The 20,904-nt window shown below is 29.0% G+C and overlaps 2 protein-coding genes across 11 annotated transcripts; one reads left to right on the top strand and one right to left on the bottom strand.

The window, feature by feature from the left end:
- Positions 1–10: 10 nt before the first annotated feature.
- Positions 11–19,374, top strand: LOC127069668 (uncharacterized). 2 transcript variants are annotated; one of them, XM_051006928.1, is made up of 4 exons: positions 11–577; positions 685–780; positions 888–1,012; positions 19,294–19,374. In XM_051006928.1, the coding sequence occupies exons 1-4, from the start codon at positions 505–507 to the stop codon at positions 19,357–19,359; spliced, it is 360 nt and encodes a 119-aa protein (XP_050862885.1). In that variant the 5' UTR covers positions 11–504; the 3' UTR covers positions 19,360–19,374. The 2 variants fall into 2 exon arrangements, with proteins under 2 accessions (XP_050862885.1, XP_050862886.1); XM_051006929.1 differs by lacking the exon at positions 19,294–19,374 and adding an exon at positions 4,341–5,526 and having other exon boundaries at positions 17–577.
- LOC127069654 (protein polybromo-1) lies at positions 1,036–12,820 on the bottom strand. 9 transcript variants are annotated; one of them, XM_051006869.1, is made up of 28 exons: positions 12,757–12,820; positions 12,254–12,664; positions 11,896–12,010; positions 11,472–11,717; positions 11,203–11,331; positions 10,944–11,123; positions 10,419–10,863; positions 10,215–10,327; positions 10,019–10,117; positions 9,850–9,933; positions 9,524–9,676; positions 9,293–9,460; positions 9,030–9,193; positions 8,604–8,898; positions 7,347–7,552; positions 6,940–7,279; positions 6,264–6,848; positions 6,017–6,174; positions 5,761–5,933; positions 5,472–5,644; positions 5,254–5,325; positions 4,333–4,515; positions 3,980–4,102; positions 3,472–3,715; positions 3,245–3,395; positions 3,119–3,168; positions 2,935–3,052; positions 1,036–2,780 (listed from the first exon to the last, which is right to left on the bottom strand). In XM_051006869.1, exons 3-28 carry the CDS (start codon positions 11,998–12,000, stop codon positions 2,564–2,566), a joined length of 4,974 nt encoding a protein of 1,657 aa, XP_050862826.1. In that variant the 5' UTR covers positions 12,001–12,010; positions 12,254–12,664; positions 12,757–12,820; the 3' UTR covers positions 1,036–2,563. The 9 variants fall into 9 exon arrangements, with proteins under 9 accessions (XP_050862826.1, XP_050862830.1, XP_050862829.1 ...); XM_051006873.1 differs by having other exon boundaries at positions 2,935–3,043; positions 12,254–12,815; XM_051006872.1 differs by having other exon boundaries at positions 9,527–9,676; positions 12,254–12,814.
- Positions 19,375–20,904: the final 1,530 nt, after the last annotated feature.

The following is a 20,904-nucleotide window of genomic DNA, read 5'->3' as shown; positions in this document are numbered from 1 at the left end:
GAAATAATTGTTATTTGAAATATAAAAGATATATTACAATTTTGTTATGTAAAAATTTCATTGATCAATGTAGAATAGAAGAAATATTTTCATTATGTCTATAAAGAAATTCATTATTGACTTTATCTATGATTTATGGATAATTTTTTATATAGAAATACCAATGAAGTCCTTGATGAGCTTTTAAGTGAATATGTAAATATTGAAAAATACTAAGTATATATATGTGTGTATAATAAAAATTATTTGACAAATGTACTCCTTAGCGAACTCGTACGTAGATATACTAATTAAAAAAAAATGTTTCAAATTGAATATTTATAAGTTTTTGAATAGATGCTTTTTTGTTATAATTATTTTCCCTGTGCATTATTTTTGCGAAAATTTATCTATCGTTTATATTTTGTTTCGTAACTAATCAACATAGAATTCTAATTAATAACATCATAAATTAATATTATTTAAAAATTTTGCTCTAATTTTTGGCTATCGAATATCGTAAACATGTTGACTCGTACAAATATACATTTGCAATTACAAACTTCATTAATGAAGAGGATTAACACTATAATGACAGGTATAAATAATAAATAGCTTCAGCAATATATTAGTAATTTTATGCACTATGTTTTGATTGATGATAACAGATGATATCTACATTAAAAATATATGTAATATCCGTAGGCAGTATGAGAGCAACAGAAAGTTCAGAAGTAAAGAAAGAAGAATCGGAACGTATGAAGCAATTTCATGAGAAACTTAAATTACAACCGATGCCACGTATGTAGAAATATATAGAATTTAAATGAATTAAAACATAAATATGTACTAAATATATATATTGTATTAATTTATCATAAATTTTTATATCTTATTTATAAAAATAGGTGTACCACCACGTGAACGTTTCGTCGATTTGGTTTTGGTGGAAACTGATCCTCAAACTGGAGAATTAATCACAGATAACGAAAAGGAACCAACCAAATGGGGTGATTGGCAAATTGGTGGAAGGGTGAGCGATTTTTGAGCACAAAATACTTTTATATCCTCCTTTCATTCAAAGATATAAATGTATATCCAAAGTACAAGAAAAAATAACAATCTCAGTTCAACATTAACTTACAAAATTCATATCAATGTAAATTTTACTTGATAAGTAAATAATAGTACTTATTTTTTTTCTAAATACACAACTACAAGCTATATTTTTCATGGTGTTATGGTTGTCAATGCTAGGTGAAATGATATACATTAGATTTTTTAATTTATTAATTAAATATATAATAGGGGAAATTTAGTATTTAATTTATAGATAAATTTTTATTTCATAGAATCTCGAAATATGCTTATTGAATACTCTAAGTACGTAGAGTAGGAAAATTTGTAATTATAAATTTGAGTAACAAAGTATCGAAAAAAGTTCGAAATTGAATGGCACATATTTATATATGGAATTTATCACGAATGATTTATTATTTATAAAAATATGTTGCACTTGAATTTTATTAACGCCTAATTTTGTGTACTATCAGTAAAAATGAATGTACATAATTATCTTATTCATTTATTTAAAGAGTCTTATATATATTCGTCACATTTACATTTTTGATATATATATATATATACACATATATATATATATGTTACGATATAGTCATATATGTTTATATATATGACAATAATAGTTTTTCTAAAAAAGTACAGAAAAGTTTCTTATTAATGTTAAACGTATTTGCCAAAGATACAAATATTTTTTAATATTTGAAATTACTGTACATATCGTTTCAGAAGCTCATTAAATTCTGTATTTAATTTTCTGAAAATATATTAAAACAAAATAGAATATTAAATCAAACTAACAACAGATCCAATAATAAATATTCTTTTATGGAAAACTATACTAAACCCCCCATTTTTATACTTTTTTTATTTAATATAGTTTAAATAAAAATTAAATAAAAAAGAAGTTTTGCAATGTTAGGATTTTGTATGAAATGAACAATGCAAGAGTACTTCTCAAGTTGTAGTTTTATAGCATGTAATACAGAAAATACAAGATCTTATTCATGAGAAGTAAAAAATAAAACTTAGCAAAATATTTACATAAAATATTTTTTTTTTTTGTAGGAAGTTTTCTATAGTCTATGCCCCTTGTTTGTTTTAAATAGTGCACAGAGAAATATTTTTTAAATCTTATTATCTCTGTGTAAAAAAGTACATTTGGCTAATCCAAGCATTACCTAATATAAAAATTTGTATGGTAATGCGTAATAGATTAAAAATATTTGTATAAATGTAAAATTTCATTTTATAGCTATGGCAATGAGACATATTATTAAAGTTTTCAAAAGAAAAATTAAATATTCTTAAATAGTACAGAAAAAATTAATCAGGAAATCATAATACATAAATATAGTATTATTGAAACCATCCGCGCTTGTCAGTCTTTCATCTAGCATCGACGGACCTATAAACTGTAGTTAAGGTAGCATCGACGGACCTATGAACTGTAGTTAAGGTAGCATCGAATTGTTAAAAATTACAGATCTTAACGATTTATAAACTATAAAGTTTTATTGATAGCTAACACATCCCGCATCATCATATTTCTGAGTGTCCATAAGGCATTCACCACATTTCCATGGTTGCCCACACCATTGCCCAACCATTCAGCAGGTAATTTTGTTATATCAGGAATTTGGGTATTTTCAGGAGTAGCATTCATTTGTTTATCCCAATTTGATATGTACCGGTTTTCTACATTTAATCCTTCGATATACCTACGGATCAATCGCGATACTATATATTTATTTAAGTTTAGTACTTATTTAAGTTTGATCTCTTTAAGAATTATTTTTATGTTAGTAATGTAAATTAATGTAAAGTAACCATTCTCATTATAACGATTGTATATTATATAACGTACAATCTTACCGTAAATATGCATCCGAATGTAATACTCTACTCGGTCTTGGAGGCACAGCAACAAATATTGGTTCAGGCTGTTTAATAGCTGGTATATTACTGGTTTGTGTTGCTGCAGCTGATGTTTCTAACGCATATCAATTATAAAAATAATATTTTCTAGCATTTATTTAACGTTTATTAAATACTTTACCTGTTTCCATTGGTGGGAGTATCGTAGGGCCTTTCGAAGCCATGTAGTTTCTGAAAAGATGCGTATTAATTAAAATTCTTCAAATATATAAATTGAATATATTTCATAAAATAGTAGGGTTCGTACTTGCTCCTTTCAGACGGTGGGATGATACGTCCATTTGCTTTAAGAATATGCACCTCTTTAACATGTCTTGCAAGTCTCTGTACACTCGGAAATGGTGGTACAGATTTTTTAGTACGACCACAACCACGCCATTGACATTGAAAATCAACATCTATCGAATACAATGAATGGTATATTATACATTATAATATTATTTGGTATAATTTTTTAAGCATTTCATATCTTACCAGGAGCAGCATTTGTAAAAGATGATTGTACATGTCCATTTTGTTCAGCAATACAATGATCAATACAATCAGTCATATCTTCAAATTGCCAATCACAATTGTCCCAACAACATTCATACACTACATCTTGTAAAGCATTTGTTCCAACTGAAATAGATGTTCCTTTTAACTGTCCTCCATCTTCGTTCATTTTAATAGCTCTTTCTTCCCAAGCTTGTTTCTCTCCTGCTGGTAATTTTCTCCACTGAAATCCATTATAAATCATTATTTACTATTTACAATATTTTTGTTTGTTTACGTACATCGTAAAAAAAACGAATTTGAAAGGAGGATTAAGTATGCGAGAGATCTCGTTTCAACATTTTTAAATATACGTATATTTACGCGTATATGCGTATGTGTATATATACACGTCCATTTAGATTAATTATTATAATGCGTACTTTTTTCCCTTCAAATATTTTTTTATAATAAAATAGAAAATAATTGTGAATAAAGAAGTAAATACCTCATTGCCAACAATTCTGCTAATCTCTCCAAAGGATGATTCGGGATTGTTTTGCGTAATCTGCGTTCGCATTTTACTCGAATATAAAATATAGCCCGTAACTAATTTCTTACCCGCCGTTTTCTAAACAGAAGAAAATACAAATTGTAATGTCACTGTATATGAACAAATATTGCCTGTATACCTTCAAGAAGAACACATCCAATTTTGGATCTAATGTTAGAGAACGAAAATTCAATGGTGCAAAAACACAAAGTATGCTGGCATATTTCTTTAAATAAAAATAAAGTGAAAAAAATGAAAATACAACACGTGACAATTTGGTAAGCAAATAGTTTCACTGTAAGGCCTACCTTTTTAGACGACACAGGTGTTTGAGTATTGGAGAGCACCGGTTGAGCTTCAGTAGATCCAACGGACGGTGGACCACCAGCATCCATGCTGTCCTCCCCAACTCCTACTCCTACTCCCACTCCTAATCCTACTCCCATGCCTAGTACATCAGGTTCCAGCTTCGGTAACAATGGCGATGCTTCCTATACCATTTATGTTTTGTTACCTTCATTATCCGTTACCGAATGTTATGTTATTTGTTAAGTTTTGAATATAATCTTACACAATATTACAAACAATAGAATACATTTTAACATAGGCTTTGCAATTGTTATCCTTTTGTATTAAAATATGCATTATATACTGAATATTAAATTTTCATATATTTTTTTTTTTTTTGCCCCCCAGTAAAACAGCTCAAGCCCCAAGAGGCTATATATGTATTAAAAATATAATATTTCAATTTAAGTTTAATTTCATTTGCAGTATAAATATTAGTATCTTATGCACTCCATTTAAAGCAATTTTTTTCATTCCTACATGTGTGTGAATCAGGTTAGAGCGACATGGAAGCAAGAACTTTTTGGTGGTGTTGTACATCTATTACATATATTTAATAATATAAACCCAACAGGTGCTCTGAATTTGTTCCTTGTATCTAAATTATTGCTCACCCTATAAGTGCTATGTGTAAAAACATAACTGCACATAATAATAAAAGAAAATAAATATGCCGGCATAAAATAACAGCATGCATATAAACAGATTGATACACCAAGTATATTAAAAATAATAATTTTTTCTTTTGTTTTGTAAATTATTAATAATAGAATTATATTGAAAATTAATCTGCTGCATCAATCTGTGTGGAATTAAATACATGCAAGTTTTATGTTGCTTCCCTCAAGATAGATAGTACAATTTTGTAAATTAGTAATTACCATTTCAAACTGAGCTGAACTGGGCGTGACGGACTTGACTTGATTTTGCGTCTGAGCCACGTCACCCGGAACCTACAACACACGCATTACATGCCAAGCAATAATTTTATAGTTAGTTGCGTATAAGAAGGAAGCTGTACTTTGTTATTTTTGATCTATCTGATTTAAAGGTGTCATTAATATTTAAGTTAATATATCCTATATTGAGGTACACTTACTTTAGCAGGATTAATTGGTCTTCGGAAGAAATAAATTTCATCTTCTGTAACGGTAGCACTATGATTAAATTTTTTTAATCCTTCTTGATTTAATTTTTTCATTAAATTTTTACTTTCATCATAAAGAGATTCACAAATATATATATCATCTTCTGGAATTTCTGTTGGTCGACCTATAAATTATTATTAGTTTATTAATTTCACTAAACATATTACTGTGTTTATATGTTGCTTTAATTAAAGGTCTTATTAATGTTATATAATACTATGTATTATTTTATATACATACTGCATATATATTCTCCATAATCGAGGACGGCACATTTTCCAACAATTGCAACAATAGGGTGGGTACCATCGACTGTAGATAGGAATAATTCTTGCTTATAAAATAATTTAGTAGGCGCATGTGGAACTTCTCCTGGCATTAATAACCAAGGACCTTTAAAATAACATTTTCCACTGCAAAATATTAAATATTTGCGTATTAAGATATTTATTTTCTTTCCAAACTATTGATGAATTTTATAAATATTTGTACATACTCTTTCGTTGCCCAAATTGCATCAACTTGAGCAATTTGTTGTCTGCCACCATCTGTTGCTACATAAACAAAATCTCCAGTTTTCACAGATCCGGCACACGTATTATATTGTTCATAGTATGTATTTTCAGTATCATCTGAATTGTATAATATCACATTCTGAAATATAAAAGAAACAAAGAAAAAAGGTTTATGCAATAAAATTATATAAATATTAAAATTCAAGTTTCAATTAATTGATTACATACAGGCCTTTCTTTTTCTGTTAATTTCTCTCCTTCTTCTAATTCAGCAATTTCTTCTTTATGTTTTTCTAATCTTTCTTTATACACGGAAATAACACGTTTCGGTTCTAAAGGTTTTTCTCGCGGAATTAACTTTAAATGATCTGGATCAAAATTCCATACTTTAATTTTTTTAAAAGCTCTTGCTTTTGTAGAATATCTAGATTCGCATACATATACGTCCTTTTCCAAAAATCCTTCTGGCTGCATTCTAAAATAATCTTTTACACTTAAAACGCAACATCTGCCTGCAACTTTAATTAATGGTACTGCAACATGAGCATCGCTTTTAAATAATTCTTTATCAAGAAATTTTCTAGATGCAACATGGTAAGTTTCACTTGGCCTGTAGAATAAATTTCCATACAACATTTGTTGTCCTTCTGTATTGGTCCAAAGACGTTCTATTAATACCACGCTATATTCCATGCCTCTTTCAGTTGGTTCTATATAAGCAAAATCACCAGCTCTGTATACTTCTTGATTGAAACTCATAGATCCTCCACCATCATTATGATTACCCTCTGTATTGGTATTTGTTTCAGAATCCTAAAATAACATTTAATGTGATATATTTTTATATTTATTATTGTTATTTATTATTATTAATTTTCAATTAATATAGAATAACATTACAGACTTTAGTTTCATTCCCGTCACAACTTTCATCTTCATTAGGCATAGTTAATTCTTGTTGGTGTTTCACACGTTTCAATTCTGCTACTTGCGCAGAAAGATCAAGAAGTGTATAGTTTAATGCAGGGGAATGTAACAAATCTCCTCCACGTGTTATTTCATCACGTGTGCGTAGAAAAAATGCTTGCAATTCCACGCTATCTTCAAAGGGTTGAGAATCTGTACGTGAGAGTCTTCGTGCTCGCTCTAAACATGTGAATACATCTTCTTGAAATCGATCCAATCTTTTATAAACGCCTCTATCTAATCTTCTTTTAATTAAATCCAATGATAAACCACGTATTCTGTAATACAAGATAAATATTTATTAATAATTCTAAAATAAATCACATTAATAAATATACGACATACTTCTTTCCCTCTATAATATCATGTTCTGGAAGTTCGGCCATAGAATCCGAATAACACCTTCCTTCTTCATCTTGATGATTATAAAGAGCTGTAAATATTGTAGCTAATATTTCTTGAATCGCCGCCGATACGTCTGGTACACTTTCTTCATCTTCGCTCAATTGTAATTTAGTTTGTAATACTAGTCGTTGAAGAATTAAAGCATCCTGAAATTTTATTTCACCTTAATTGCTTTTCTAACGTTTCAAAAACAAGGATACTCTTAATCTTTGATAATTTGTTTTTCATGAAATCTATAAAAGTTTCTGATAATTGTAGATATTTACTTCTGCTTCATTTTTTTTGTATTTTTTTCTTGTACGTTGATCTACATCTTTGTCTCTTAATAGTCGAATAAAACACGGTCGAACTTTTAAAGGTTTATGATTATTAACATTATTCAATTGTTGGATATAACCTTGATTGTTCATTTTTGAAAGTCTTTAAGTATTCAGTACAGATCAGACAACTAGACCACAATGGAGTATTAATTAATTTAGAAAACTTTCACGTTAACACTCGAACTATGAATAACATTTTGTATATGTAAGATTTGATATACGTAAAAACAGAATTGATTTCATTTTTCCATAATTTTTTAAATCGATGATCGCAATTTCTATTAATTTACACGATTATTAAACCGACGATGGCACGAAGGATGCGGATTGTACGTAACCTCAAACCCTTTATCCGTAAACAGCTTAAGCTTTCCATGTTTTAGCGCGAAATTTCAATCCAAGTATTGGCGTTTATCGTTTCGTACTTTATATAATTATGAACAATAAACATTACAATGATTTTTAATCGTTCCATTTTTAATTTGTCAGTTTTTATTTTAATAAAAATTAATCCAGTTTTAGTTGGAGTAGAAATAGTTTAAAAAAAAATTTATTTAAAAAAGAAAAAAGGAGGAAAATATAGTTATTTAATGTGTGAATATTTTTTTTTTTTTGGATAATAAAAATAGTTCTTCCTGAAGTATTTATAGTCATAAACATACAATTTTAATTATAATGTGATTAGGTTAATAAAATCACATTAAACTTTGTGTATTTTATAAAAAATTCTTGCTTTTGTTAGAAGAGAAATAAATAGAATATTAGAAGTATTTTTTTAACAAGTGCAATGATTGACAAATGATGATGCAATTAGGAATTTCCTTTAGTTACTTACATCAGCAATTACGTAATTTCTATAATCTGCAAAAATACAAACCTTATATATTTGAGAATCAGGTTCATTGTATTTGCAAGCATTATCAAACATTAATATAAAATCTGACACCAATTCATCCAGATTGTCATATCCATTATTTTTTAAAGTTGATGCTATTTTTTCCATGTTCATTGGTTGTTTAATAACTTCATAATAATCTGGGTATTCATTTTTATTTGGCAGTTTCATAAAAATAAGAGACAATTGTCTTCCTTTCGCATCATGGTAATCTTTTATAGTGTCATACATAGTTCGTAATTTTTGTAAATGTAACGGTACTACCTTCTTTGGTCTCCTATATTTAGTTTTTTAGAAATTGTAAATAAGATATTACAGAAGGCAATATATAATTAAAGTCTGTTTAACATTATCATTGCATTTATTATATATATTATAATCCAAATATATATTAAAATCTTCACATACCCGACGTTCCTAGTAGGCGTAGAAGCTGTTGATTTAGGTTTAATTGGTTCAGGTAAAGGACCTAACTCTTTTACCTTATCCATTAAAACTTTTTCTAATGTATTTGCATCCTCGTATATTAAAGAACCTTCTTCATTATACTGACGGCAATTATTAAACATTAACTAAAAATGTTGATTATTATTTATCGCAATGATGATATGATAAATATGCGTATACGAGGAATTATAATTCATCTATATTAATTTATTTTTAAATGATACCTTAAAATCTTGAATCAATTCATTTTCATTTTGATACTTTTCTGCTTTTATATTTGCCTCAATGGCTAACATATCTATAGGTTCTGCTATTACTTGATAATAATCTGGATATAATTTTTTCGAAGGTTTTTCCATAAACATCAACATTGGTTGTCGACCATCTTCACACTGAAATATTAATCATTTTATTTACTGCTATCGATATATCCAGCCCAATTTGGAATTACTTACAACGTATTCTATGACACATTTAACTAAAGCATATAAACGCTTTTTCAATGGTATATTATCTTTATATTTTCCCCGAGTTAAAAGATTAGATGCTCGTTTAATAAGCTTTGGCTGTTGCGAACTGTTTTCAGATTCGCTATCTGAATCCGAATCCTACAAATATAGCGAACATAAAATAAAAATTTAATAAAGAAGATAAGAACAGATGCATAGATTATTACTTGTATAAAACGAATATCAACATTTTCGTATAATAATAATGAGATGTGTATAATCGTAATTGATTTTGAAAGTATGGGGACAGGAATGTAATAAGGTTTACTTACCTTATAATATCTTTCATTTACCTGATCAAACTCTAATAATTCTTGTACTTTTTCTTGCATTATTTTTTGTAATTTTACAGCACACTGCAAAATAAAAGAATATATGTATATATAATGTCTAGTCATAGAATGTTAATATTGATTAAAAAAATATAAATATGAGGATTACCTTGTATAATCTAGAAGTATGAATATTATATTTCTTAGCATTTTCAAACATAATGTTCATATCACCAGCAACTTCACTTACAGTACCATATTCGCCTTTCTGTAAATGTTATTTTTTTTTTTTATATATATGTATAATATGTACAAAGAAAAGTGATCATTATATTGTAGAATTCATAATAATTTCTCATATATACCTTTATTTTTGTACGAATTTGTAATAGAGATATAGGATTTTTAATCATCTTATAATAATCAGGATATAATCGTTTCGATGGTAATTTCCAAAAATATTCACTCATTCGAACACCTAGAAGGATTTATTATCATTAATGTTAATATGTAATATATAATTTTATTACATTTTTTTTTACTATGTATATGATCATTTAATAAAATACCTTGATTATTAGGAGCTGTTCTAATAGTTTGAAATAGTTGCCATTGTGGATTATCTGCTTCTTCTGTTTCTGCAGATTCCTCTTCTTCATCATCACTTTCTTCATCTTCATCTGGTAATAATGCTGTTTGTGCTATCAATGACTGTGCCATCGTACGACTTCCTCTTTTACTTCGCGTTGAAGGTGCCGTGCTTGCGATTTTTATACTGTTATTTCCTAATCCAGAATCTTGCCTTTTTGCAGCTGTTGTAATAATTTTCTTTAAAAGCTTAGCATCCTTATAAATTTGCGAGCCAGGCTCATTAAAGTGACACGCATTTCTGCACATTAGCATTAAATCCTTTTCCATATCTCCAATTCCACTATATGCACCTTCTTGAATTTTTCTTGCAACAGTTTTTAAATCCACTGGTGTTTCAATTACATCGTAATATTCTGGATACAACTAAAATATTTTTTAACATTCTAAACAGTGTGTATAAATTATATCAATCGTAAGGTAAGTAATGTGATCATGAAATAAACCTTTTTAGACGGTTTTAATTGGAACATTGTATGTAATGGCCTGTTATTGTCGGTAGGATCTGTAGCTGTCATAACTGCTGCAAATAAATCTTCAAATTGTTGCATAGTTTCTTCATCAGGATTTGTAGAACTTTCAGAAGTATCTTCTGCGTCGTCTTGCTTTAAGGTAGCTTTACGTGCCTAGCAAGGAAAATATTGATTTACTTCACTTACTTGGTGTATATGTTTTATTATATTTCCTTAAAAAATGGCATCTTACCAATCTTCCAACTTTTAAAATTAGTTTCCCTTTAGGCTCTGGATCTTCATATTCTTCCATAATACGATTTTTGGTGTTTATACATAGTTCCCAGAGTTCAGTGGCATCTTTGTACTCTGGAGATGTACGCTAATAAAGAAAGATTAGTTTGAAATAGATAGTTTTAATATTATTTGAGAAATAAATATCTTATATAACAATATACATAAAATAAATTAATGAAAAATATGATAAAAAGAATAGTAACTCTTTTTCTTCGTTAATAATACCATATAAAAAGCTTTGGCATTGTTGACCATGAGTTGAATATCTGCAGCCAAATCATCCATATCACGATATTCGTCAGTTTTTAATTTTTGTTGAACTTTCAGGAGATCTATTGGATTTGATACTACTTCATAATAACCTGGTTCTTGTCTACGTTTAGGCACACGTATAAATGCATCACATAATAACGTTCCATCTTCTTTCTTTTGATTACGAAGAACGTCATACAATTGTTGGCACAAATCACTCTGTATAAAAAAATTACGTGTGGATTAGTATGTACCTTTGAAATGTTCAAGCGTGACAATCGATAAAAGATTTTATTTTAGCATGACAAAAAGCAAAAAGTTTATATTCAAATTCACAATAATTTGATTAGTAAATAAAATACAAGGGAAAGCAAATACATATTTATAGAAAGCTTACAGGATCTAACTTTTTTCGCCTTTTTGTTGGTTCAGGCGGTAAATCTTCTCCATCATCTTCTGTGCCACGACTTGCAACAGATGAAGTTCTACGACGCTTATTCATCTTGCCAGATCTTAAAACACATCAATGGCAATTATCACCATATTTACAGAAGTACAGATAGCATAAGCTTGTATAGTTTCAAATACAAGATCATAAAAATAAATTCTTTGACTATAATAAGAATATACACAGAAGAGGTTCTTGAACTTAACAATCTCAACCTAAACTAATATAACAATAGTACGAGCACGCGTGTATACAGTTGATGAACACAAAAAGATGAATATTTGCATATTGAATATCATATACACACCACGTTTTTACATAAAATACACTCCAACGAGTAGAGATTCTAACGAGTTGATATTATGTACGATGGTAATCGTACGCATAGCACGGCGGCCACAGTTAAGAAAATTTCGCCGCCATGATAAGTCGCCACTGTGCTTTAAAATGCATGACTCCAGAAAATTTCAATTTTCAAACGATATCTCTTACGATAGAAGAATTTCACGAATGAAACAATCAAAAGAATATTTTCGTTTGCACTTCTTAATCATCGACGTACCAACGTTGAAACATTTTTGGCATTTGCAAGCGTACACTTTTCAACTAGAATTTGCCGCCATAGCGTAAACCAATCTGCGTTGTCGCTAATCGTACGGTCAAAATTTCCCCTTGATCTCCATGTGGCATAACATTTCTCGTACTTTTCGACTCTCACCTGTATTTAAAATTATTACGAGAGCTTGTTCATTAATAATCTGCATGTAAAAATCTTCGTATTTTAGTTTACGCCTGTAATACGTTTTTCACCTGTAATCAACGATGACACACGACTTGGACGACGCCATGCCGTAATCACAGCAATCGTCTGTTTAGAACAACGCGCACCCTACAACGATTATAGCTTACTATCTCAGTTATTTCGTTTCAGTGATGATAAAAGTGTATAATTAATTTCAAGTGCGCGTTTTTTTTCTTTTTCTTTTTTTTATTTGATAATTAATATTAGCAAAGAATAATATTTCCATTCGATCTACGTTAAAGTCGCGTAAATTACAAATTTTACGAATTTTATATTATCGACAGAATTAAACGATTGAAGTTTAATTAAAAACACATTTCTATCTTTAACTTTTCCATTTAACCATTTCATCACTTTCGCAATGATACATTCTGCAATACCAACAGGTGATTAGAATTTTACCGCAGCGCCATTGTCCGTAAGTAATTCAACATTACCATCGCGTCGATAATGTAAAATGCTTTATCGATAACAAATCTCAATGCTCGATAATTCAATATTATTATCGCGTCGATAAAATGTTTTATCGATAACAAATCTCAATGCTCGATAAAATTCAATAATTTTCTATTCGAAGTCAATGGTCTTGTCGATTTGTTCGCAGTGATACGAGTCAATGATTTTCAAATCGGACAGTTCACCGAGCCACAGGATATATCTTATATAATCCTAATATAATTCTTAAAGGAGAACATATAAACAATTACGAACTAGAAATATTTTTTTTCGTTAGACAATAAAATTATAAAAGAAGATTATTAAAAAGTCCGAAAGATGTTAGGAATATAATAACAAAAATTTATTTGATAAGAAAATAAATTGTCGTACCTTAGAACAGAGAATAAGCAAACTATTGTATGACCTAGTTCATTAGGGTTCAATTACGTATTCTTCTTTAGACGAAGTTTCTCTCTCTCTCTCTCTCTCGCTCGTAGGCTTCTTGATGACAAATTGGAATTACTGGTAATAGCGTTAGTTTAACGTTGGTTGTTAACGAAACTTGCAGGTTAATTGAATTTATCTAGCTACGCGTAGAAATCCATGCGCAGAAATTTAACTGGAGCAAGATCAGTTCGTAGACGACGCAGAGGGATTTCTATGTAGTTTGAGAATGGGTATAGGAAAAGGAAACGGTGAAACGAATCGAGAATTATTACCTTCTCGAATTATTTCATATCCTATTAATTTCGAATTGCATGATACTACACTGTTTCTGTAAGTATCTATATAGATATCTACGAGAATTTCATGAAAAGCGTTTATAGCAAATCTGTTAATATCCTTGTTAAGAAAGGATTCACATGATAATCAGAGATTTCTTTTTCTCCCTTTCTCTTTCTCTTTCTCTTTTTTTCTCTCTCTCTCTCTTTGTCTTTTATTTTTCTTAGTCCGTCTTTCACGTCGATCTTTTTCAATGCACGCTTTTTCGTCGCTCATTAAAATTCTCGACAATTTTTCTGCTGACTTTTTGACGTCGTACGATATAACGGTCCCGTTACTGTCATTTACGCTGATGCAAAAACTAGATGCGTGTCCTCTGCCGATTTACCAAGCCTCCGATACGAATTCTTTTTATTTGTGCAATTCTCTTATAACACGGTTAATTCGTATCGTATTACATCGAAATCGGTCTTTCTCAGCTATCGTATTTTATCTTTTCTCAGATATCGTATTTTAAAGAATATGGTTGACATGGTATTACAGTATTATAGTATAATAATATAACAAACATTACATATATTTAAATGTAAATAATTTTAAGGAATTTTAATGAAACTTTTTTTTTCTATTACATTTAACAAAGGAGATATTCAATTGATCTTTCGTTTATAATTAATCTACATAAATATATATTATATAATATATATATATGCATACAATATTGTATATATAATTTATTATAATACATATAATGTATTTCACTATATATGTATATATTACATTATAGCTATCTTAAAATTACAACGAATATAGCTGAAAAGCTGATGCCTATCTATTTGATACTTAATGAAATTAAGTGTCCGGTTGAATGATTAGAGTTTCACTCGAAATTCAAAGGGTTATTTTTGTTCCTGTGAAAGAAATTATATTTTCCTTGCTCACGCTATAGTCGATATAAATATTCCTCTCTCGGTGTATACGTTCTCAAACCATCCGAAGTGCATAGGATGCGACTACGTTATAAATGCAAGTGCACGTAGCTAGCCATCGTAGCCAGGCACCGAAGGGGGTGTATTATCATTTCTTACGGTCGTCAGACACGCCAAGGGGCGCAACGAGAACTTTGTCTTCGCACTTTTCGCCTCTTCTTTGTCAGTACTACAAATTTTTGACGTTGTATTTTAATCTTGATGCATTGCTACGATTTATTTTTCGATTTTCTTATTATATAAATTCGATAAATTAAAATCGATGAATAAATATTTTACTTTTCTTAATGCGAACATTTCTAACGCGCGTTTTAATAAAACGTCGATAATGTTTCTTCTTTTTTTTTATTTTTTTTTTTATTTTAAGTGGGACATTTCATTCTTTCTTTTTTTCTTCTTCTTCTTTTTTTTTTTTTTAAACGAGTTTTAATAACCACCAACTTCAACAATTTTCTATTTCTTAAAATACGCAAAAATTTTCTGAGTGAGCTTTTAATAAGAGTTTTTAATGACTTCTTAATAACTATTAATTAATAACTTCATTTCTTGCGAATAATTATTTTTTATTAGATTATGCAAATATTTTAAAGAAGAACTTTTAGATTTCGTTTTATAAAATTTGTTAAATGAAAAGTTGTAAGGAATAATGAAATTTAAATGATTTTCTTAAATTTTTATTTAATATAACAAAATTTTTTATTATCTGTTAGTAATTACTACTGTGGAAAGAGCAATGATACTCATTATAAATAATTATTATTATATTATAAAAACAGAGAGAGAGAGAGAGAGAGAGAGAGAGAGAGAGAGAGAGAGAGAGAGAGATAGAGAGCTTTATTAACAAGAAAAATAATATGGTGTAAGTATCTCAAGTATTATTATCAATCTCACATTTTTAAATAATACATAAATTTTATTATGACCTCCACAAATATATAAATAATACATGGATACATATAGATATAGATACTTTTATTTTAAAAGTACAAACTGTTTGTAAGAAATTCGAGACGAACTCAAAGATTTTTTTTTTTTTTAATGTATTCCTTCTACATTTATTTTTTAATTTTGAAATTTTGACTTTTTATATTGAATTTTATAAAACATATAAAATATTGAACGAAGAACGACAAATGAGATTATTTGTATCACTATATTATTATTATTATTATTATTATTATTATTATTATTATTATTATTATTATTATTATTATTATTATTATTATTTTCATTTGTGAGATATTGTAAAGTGACGTTATGTTCTATCGATTTTATTATTTTCTCACATCAATGTAGCATTTGCAACTCTGTCTGTCTCCCTCTTTCTCTTTCTGTTTCTCTCTGACCATTGGCAATAGACAGAAATTCACAAATTGCTGGAATTACCCTGGCATATCTGAACGATCGTGAATAACATAACTTTGCGGTGAAATGCCAGTGAATATTTGATGGACATTATTATCCGGTACAGATAGCTTAATCTTTAATACAGTTATATGATAAGTAATTGTTAAACAATTATATTAATATAATAGAGAAATAAGCACGTGCGTGTGTATGTACGTGCGCGTGATTCCTTTTTTCTTTTTTTTCTTCTTCTTTTCTTTTTTTTTAATTAATAACACAAATTCATTCTCCTTTGGAAGCGTAGAGTAAAAAAAAAAAATTAACCAGTCAGCATTTTCATTTTTTATCCACCTATATTTCTTTCTTTTTCATTTTTTCTTATTTTTTACAATTAGTCGAAGAAGGTGTACAACAGTATTCTTTCTTTTTTTATCTCTATCTTTCCTTTTTCTCATGGGCCTTTCGTTGTGTGTAATGAAAAATTCTTGACTTACTCGGACCTATCAAGTTTCATATTTCTTTTTGTAATTCGTCTTTTTTTCTTTTCCAGTTCTTTTTCTTCTTCTTTTTTTTTTTTTAATTTTAGTTACGTTTTGTTTTTTACCACCCCCTTTTTGCTTCTTTCCCCTTACCCTTATCCACCCGCACCTATCCTATACACAGAGGATGCTGCTCTCTATTTTGTCAACATTATGAATTTGCAAAAAAACGGTAGATGAGCTCTTTTCATCTGTTCTTACGTTTCTTTTAAAATGAAGGGCTCCTTAGACTCATCAAAAGACGGACACCTCATCTCGGATAAGTAAAAACGCGACTCTCTCCAATCTCATGCCCCTCTTCCTCACTTCTCTTCCTCCTCTTCATCATGCTCTCCTTACTTCTCTCTCTCTCTTTCTCTCTATTTCATTCTTTTACTATTCCCTTCTCTCATTTTTCATTCATGAGTATTCTTAATGTTTATCACGCGTATTTTTGCATATAAAAATTTCGATGGCGGCCAATTCGTGACTTCATGAGCAATGATTTCACAAGCGAGCTCTTTTTCTCTCTCTTTTTTTTTTTTAATCTTTTTTTTTTTTAGAAAAGAAAAATAAAAAGAAAGTTAAAAAAAAAAAAAAAGCTTTTCACCGATTACGGGTCGATAACCGTAGAAAATTCGGCAGAAAACGAGGAGAGAAACGTCGAGCCGAACGTTGCGTCAACATTTGCGCTTTACGCGGTTCACTGTACCTATATGCGGTTACGTTCACAAATACTATTCTTTTCTCCATTTTTTTGTTTGTTTTTTTGTTTTCTTTTTGTTCTTTATCCTTTATCCTTTTTTCTTTCTTTCTTTCTTTTTTTTTCCACCCTTTTTTTTTTCTTTTCAACGCACGTATCAGCCGATAAACCAACGAACGGATTTTCTTTCTCTCTTCACCCCGGGGATTATTTTCTTTTTTCTTTTTTTTTTCTTCTTTTCTTTCCTCCTTTCTTTTTTCCTCTGCACGAATTATATTCATCGCCATTAGCGGAATAAATTAACGACGGCGTTCGTAAAGTTTCTGTTAGAATTTTGATCTGATCGAAATTCTAAGGATATTTGTTATTCATTTGTTCATTTATTTTTGTATCGTTTTATCTGAAATCGATCGTAACTGTTAACTTTGATGAATAATATTTTCGAGAGAAATGTTTGAATTAACGCTCTTTTACTTTTCTCCCACTATGTAAAGTATACTTTTATTTTATTTTATTTTTTTTATTCAAATTAAAAGTATATTTTAAAAGAAAAATAAACATGGATAGATATGTTTCATTTATATTCGTTTTATAAAATTTATTAAATAAATGTTACGCTGAAAAATGCAAGCTTGAAGAGTTTCAAATTTTAAGCGAAAAAAAAAAGATTTCAAAATTTTCCAATTTGCATTGAAAAATAAAATTTGAAAAATGTTCAAATTTCAAGTGAAAAAGCGTAATCGAAAGATGTTCGAATTTGAAGATACCAATGAAATATAAAGATTGTATCAAACAAAAATGATTTTTATTGGAAAACGAAATTTTATTTTCTTCGTCAGTGATCGGTATTAATGAAATAAGAATGAAATAGCCAATATAAGTAATTACAATTAGAAAATAACAAATTGAAAATGTTAAATAATTATAATAAAATTTTGTTTAATTTTTGTTTGACTATGTTTCGATCGATAGTTCATGGGTACGAATGACCGCGTCGAAAAAATTCTCGTCACGTTTTTTCTTGGAAACTGAGCTTATTTATTCGACTGTATAATTGCCAGATACTCAGGATGGTACGTCCACCGAGAAAACTTGTCGATTCTATAGGGACATGTTGTGCGTGCAGTATTAAAATTTCTCGACGTTTCGAGATGGCAAAACTTGTTTCTGAATAGAACTGTGGAAGTGAAGTGGTTGTCTTTTCTATCTCGAAGAACACCAATTTCGAGAATGTCGAGGAATTTTTTCGATCCTAGCAAATGTTTCGAATATTTATATATATAGAGCGCCATTTTCGAATTAAAGAGAAATAGAATTTTGAATGAATACAATAGATTCTATTTTATTATTAACATAAAAATAATAACTAATGAATTGCAAAGAAGATGAGAAGTTCTTGGCGAAACTTTTATTTATGATAAATCGTACTTTTATTTTATTCCTTACATTATTTTATTTAGAATTTATTAAGAAATATTTGCAAAAGAAAAAAGAGAAAAGAATAAAGACTATTAATGTATACTTCGTTTATATTCATGTTACAAACTTTTTTAAACAAACGTCTTGAATGGAAATATGAGTTTTAAAGATTCTTACGTTTGATTATACGTATATTATAATATATATTTTTATTTTTCTTATTTTTACGAAATGCATATACGAAATGTATAAGAAAGGAAAAAAAAGATGAACAAGGAAAAATAAATGAAATTAAAAATAGAAAGAAAAAAAAAAGAAAAAGAAAGAAAGACCAGAAGAAAAAAAAGGAAAGAAAGAAAAGAAAAAAGAGAAGCGTTGTATTCTGATAAAAATAATAAATCCTTTCAGATATATTTGGATATCGGGAACAATATTAATTTAGCTCACGGGACATTTCGAGACAACAATGTCTAACACGAGATTCTCTGAGAAAGGTAACTCGGCCCAATCTAGATCGGTCCAAAGGATCGGAGAGCCGCAAACGTAACCGCTCCTTCGGACGTCTAACAAGGGAGGTTACAAGCATCGGACACAGAGTCAATTAAGGGTTGTCGTTGAAGGCCACGTCTCTCGCGCGGCTTCAACGGGATCTAACATAGAGACAGACCAACGGGATCAGACGAATTTCCAACTTGTCCTATCTTCGAGTAACGACGTTGCTCGTTGACCCAAAATGACGTTTGTTTAGATCAAACACAAATCTCTTGTAAACGTTTACCTAATCTATTATGACTTTGATCGTTTATCGATGAATTGATTACTTGAATTTATTTTTTATTCTGTTTTATATTTAAACGCTATTAACGATGAATCTCGTTTCAAGAATCAATTCAAGAGCGATGAGACCTAATCTATTTATTTGTTTGAATCGTTGATAATGCTTATTAGAAATTGTAAAATAAAATTTCTCTTTTTTTTCTTCTTCTTTTTCATGATAGATTTTAATTCTCCGAAACGTCACATACTTAACATTCAAGTGATTTACGTTTCTGTATTTTTTAAGTTATTTTCATATCAATACAAATTTAATTCGTCGCTTTGTATACGAGGTTTTTAAACATTTTCCTAATATAACACATTATACTTAGTATAATATAATTATTAATTATTAACTAAATACCATATTAAACTAAAATCATAAAGTTATAATTTCAGGTATAAACTATATCTAAAGAATATAATATACAATCATAATAGAATATAAGTGATAATAGCTTTCACATTTATATCATTTTTTTCGACATGATCAAAATTTCGATTATATAGAGGTGTTATGAATCAATCGCATAGAACGGTGAATGTTAGATACACCTTTCGCTTTATTCAGTTCTTTTTATACCTCTTTTCTTATCCTATCTTTTTTTTATCATATAAAAGAAAATATCATTAAATACACGTGATTGCACATGCTCGAAGATATAGAAAGAAACATGTAACATTAAAGAATCGTGGCAACTATACTAATAAGACAGCGGATACGTTTGTAGCATTTTTTGTTGTATGTGTCGTTTAACGTTGCACGTTCCTTTGAATAAGTTCAACACACGTGAATATATGTATCTATACGGAAATATACCAAAATGATTCCTCTTATATAGATAAAAATACGAATAGGATAAAAGAAAACATATCAAAAGAAAAGTTTCAATAAATTGAAAGGGTTTGTATCTTTGGCATGTGCTATTAATGGACAGTTCACGATCCATACATAGATAAATACATACATACAATACGTAAGTATATACATACGTGTCTAAAAGAGAAGATCGTATACTTCAAGTACGTATGTATCTAGAAGAAGAAGAAGAAGAAGAAGAAGAAGAAGAAGAAGAAGAAGTAAGAAAACGCGCTGTTTGATTTACGAGGAGATATATGAGTATCTCGTGAGAATATAGTTAGACGTGCATGTGTTCGAAAGCTGGTTATAAATATGCTTCTTACTACAATCTCGGTTTTGTT

Source organism: Vespula vulgaris, chromosome 16 (assembly GCF_905475345.1).
Source record: "Vespula vulgaris chromosome 16, iyVesVulg1.1, whole genome shotgun sequence".
In the NCBI taxonomy this organism is placed as follows: Eukaryota; Metazoa; Arthropoda; class Insecta; order Hymenoptera; family Vespidae; genus Vespula; species Vespula vulgaris.
The sequence above is the reverse complement of the archived record's forward strand: the minus strand, read 5'-3'. Positions and strand labels throughout refer to the sequence as shown.

Coding starts and splice junctions, on each gene's coding strand:
- LOC127069668 (XM_051006928.1), top strand. CDS start 505: ATGTTGACTCGTACAAATATACATTTGCAATTACAAACTTCATTAATG. Junction 578..684: donor GATTAACACTATAATGACAG/GTATAAATAATA, acceptor TAATATCCGTAG/GCAGTATGAGAGCAACAGAA. Junction 781..887: donor TAAATTACAACCGATGCCAC/GTATGTAGAAAT, acceptor TTATAAAAATAG/GTGTACCACCACGTGAACGT.
- LOC127069654 (XM_051006869.1), bottom strand. CDS start 12,000: ATGAATAAGCGTCGTAGAACTTCATCTGTTGCAAGTCGTGGCACAGAA. Junction 7,280..7,346: donor GATATTATAGAGGGAAAGAA/GTATGTCGTATA, acceptor CTTGTATTACAG/AATACGTGGTTTATCATTGG. Junction 6,849..6,939: donor GTGACGGGAATGAAACTAAA/GTCTGTAATGTT, acceptor ATGTTATTTTAG/GATTCTGAAACAAATACCAA.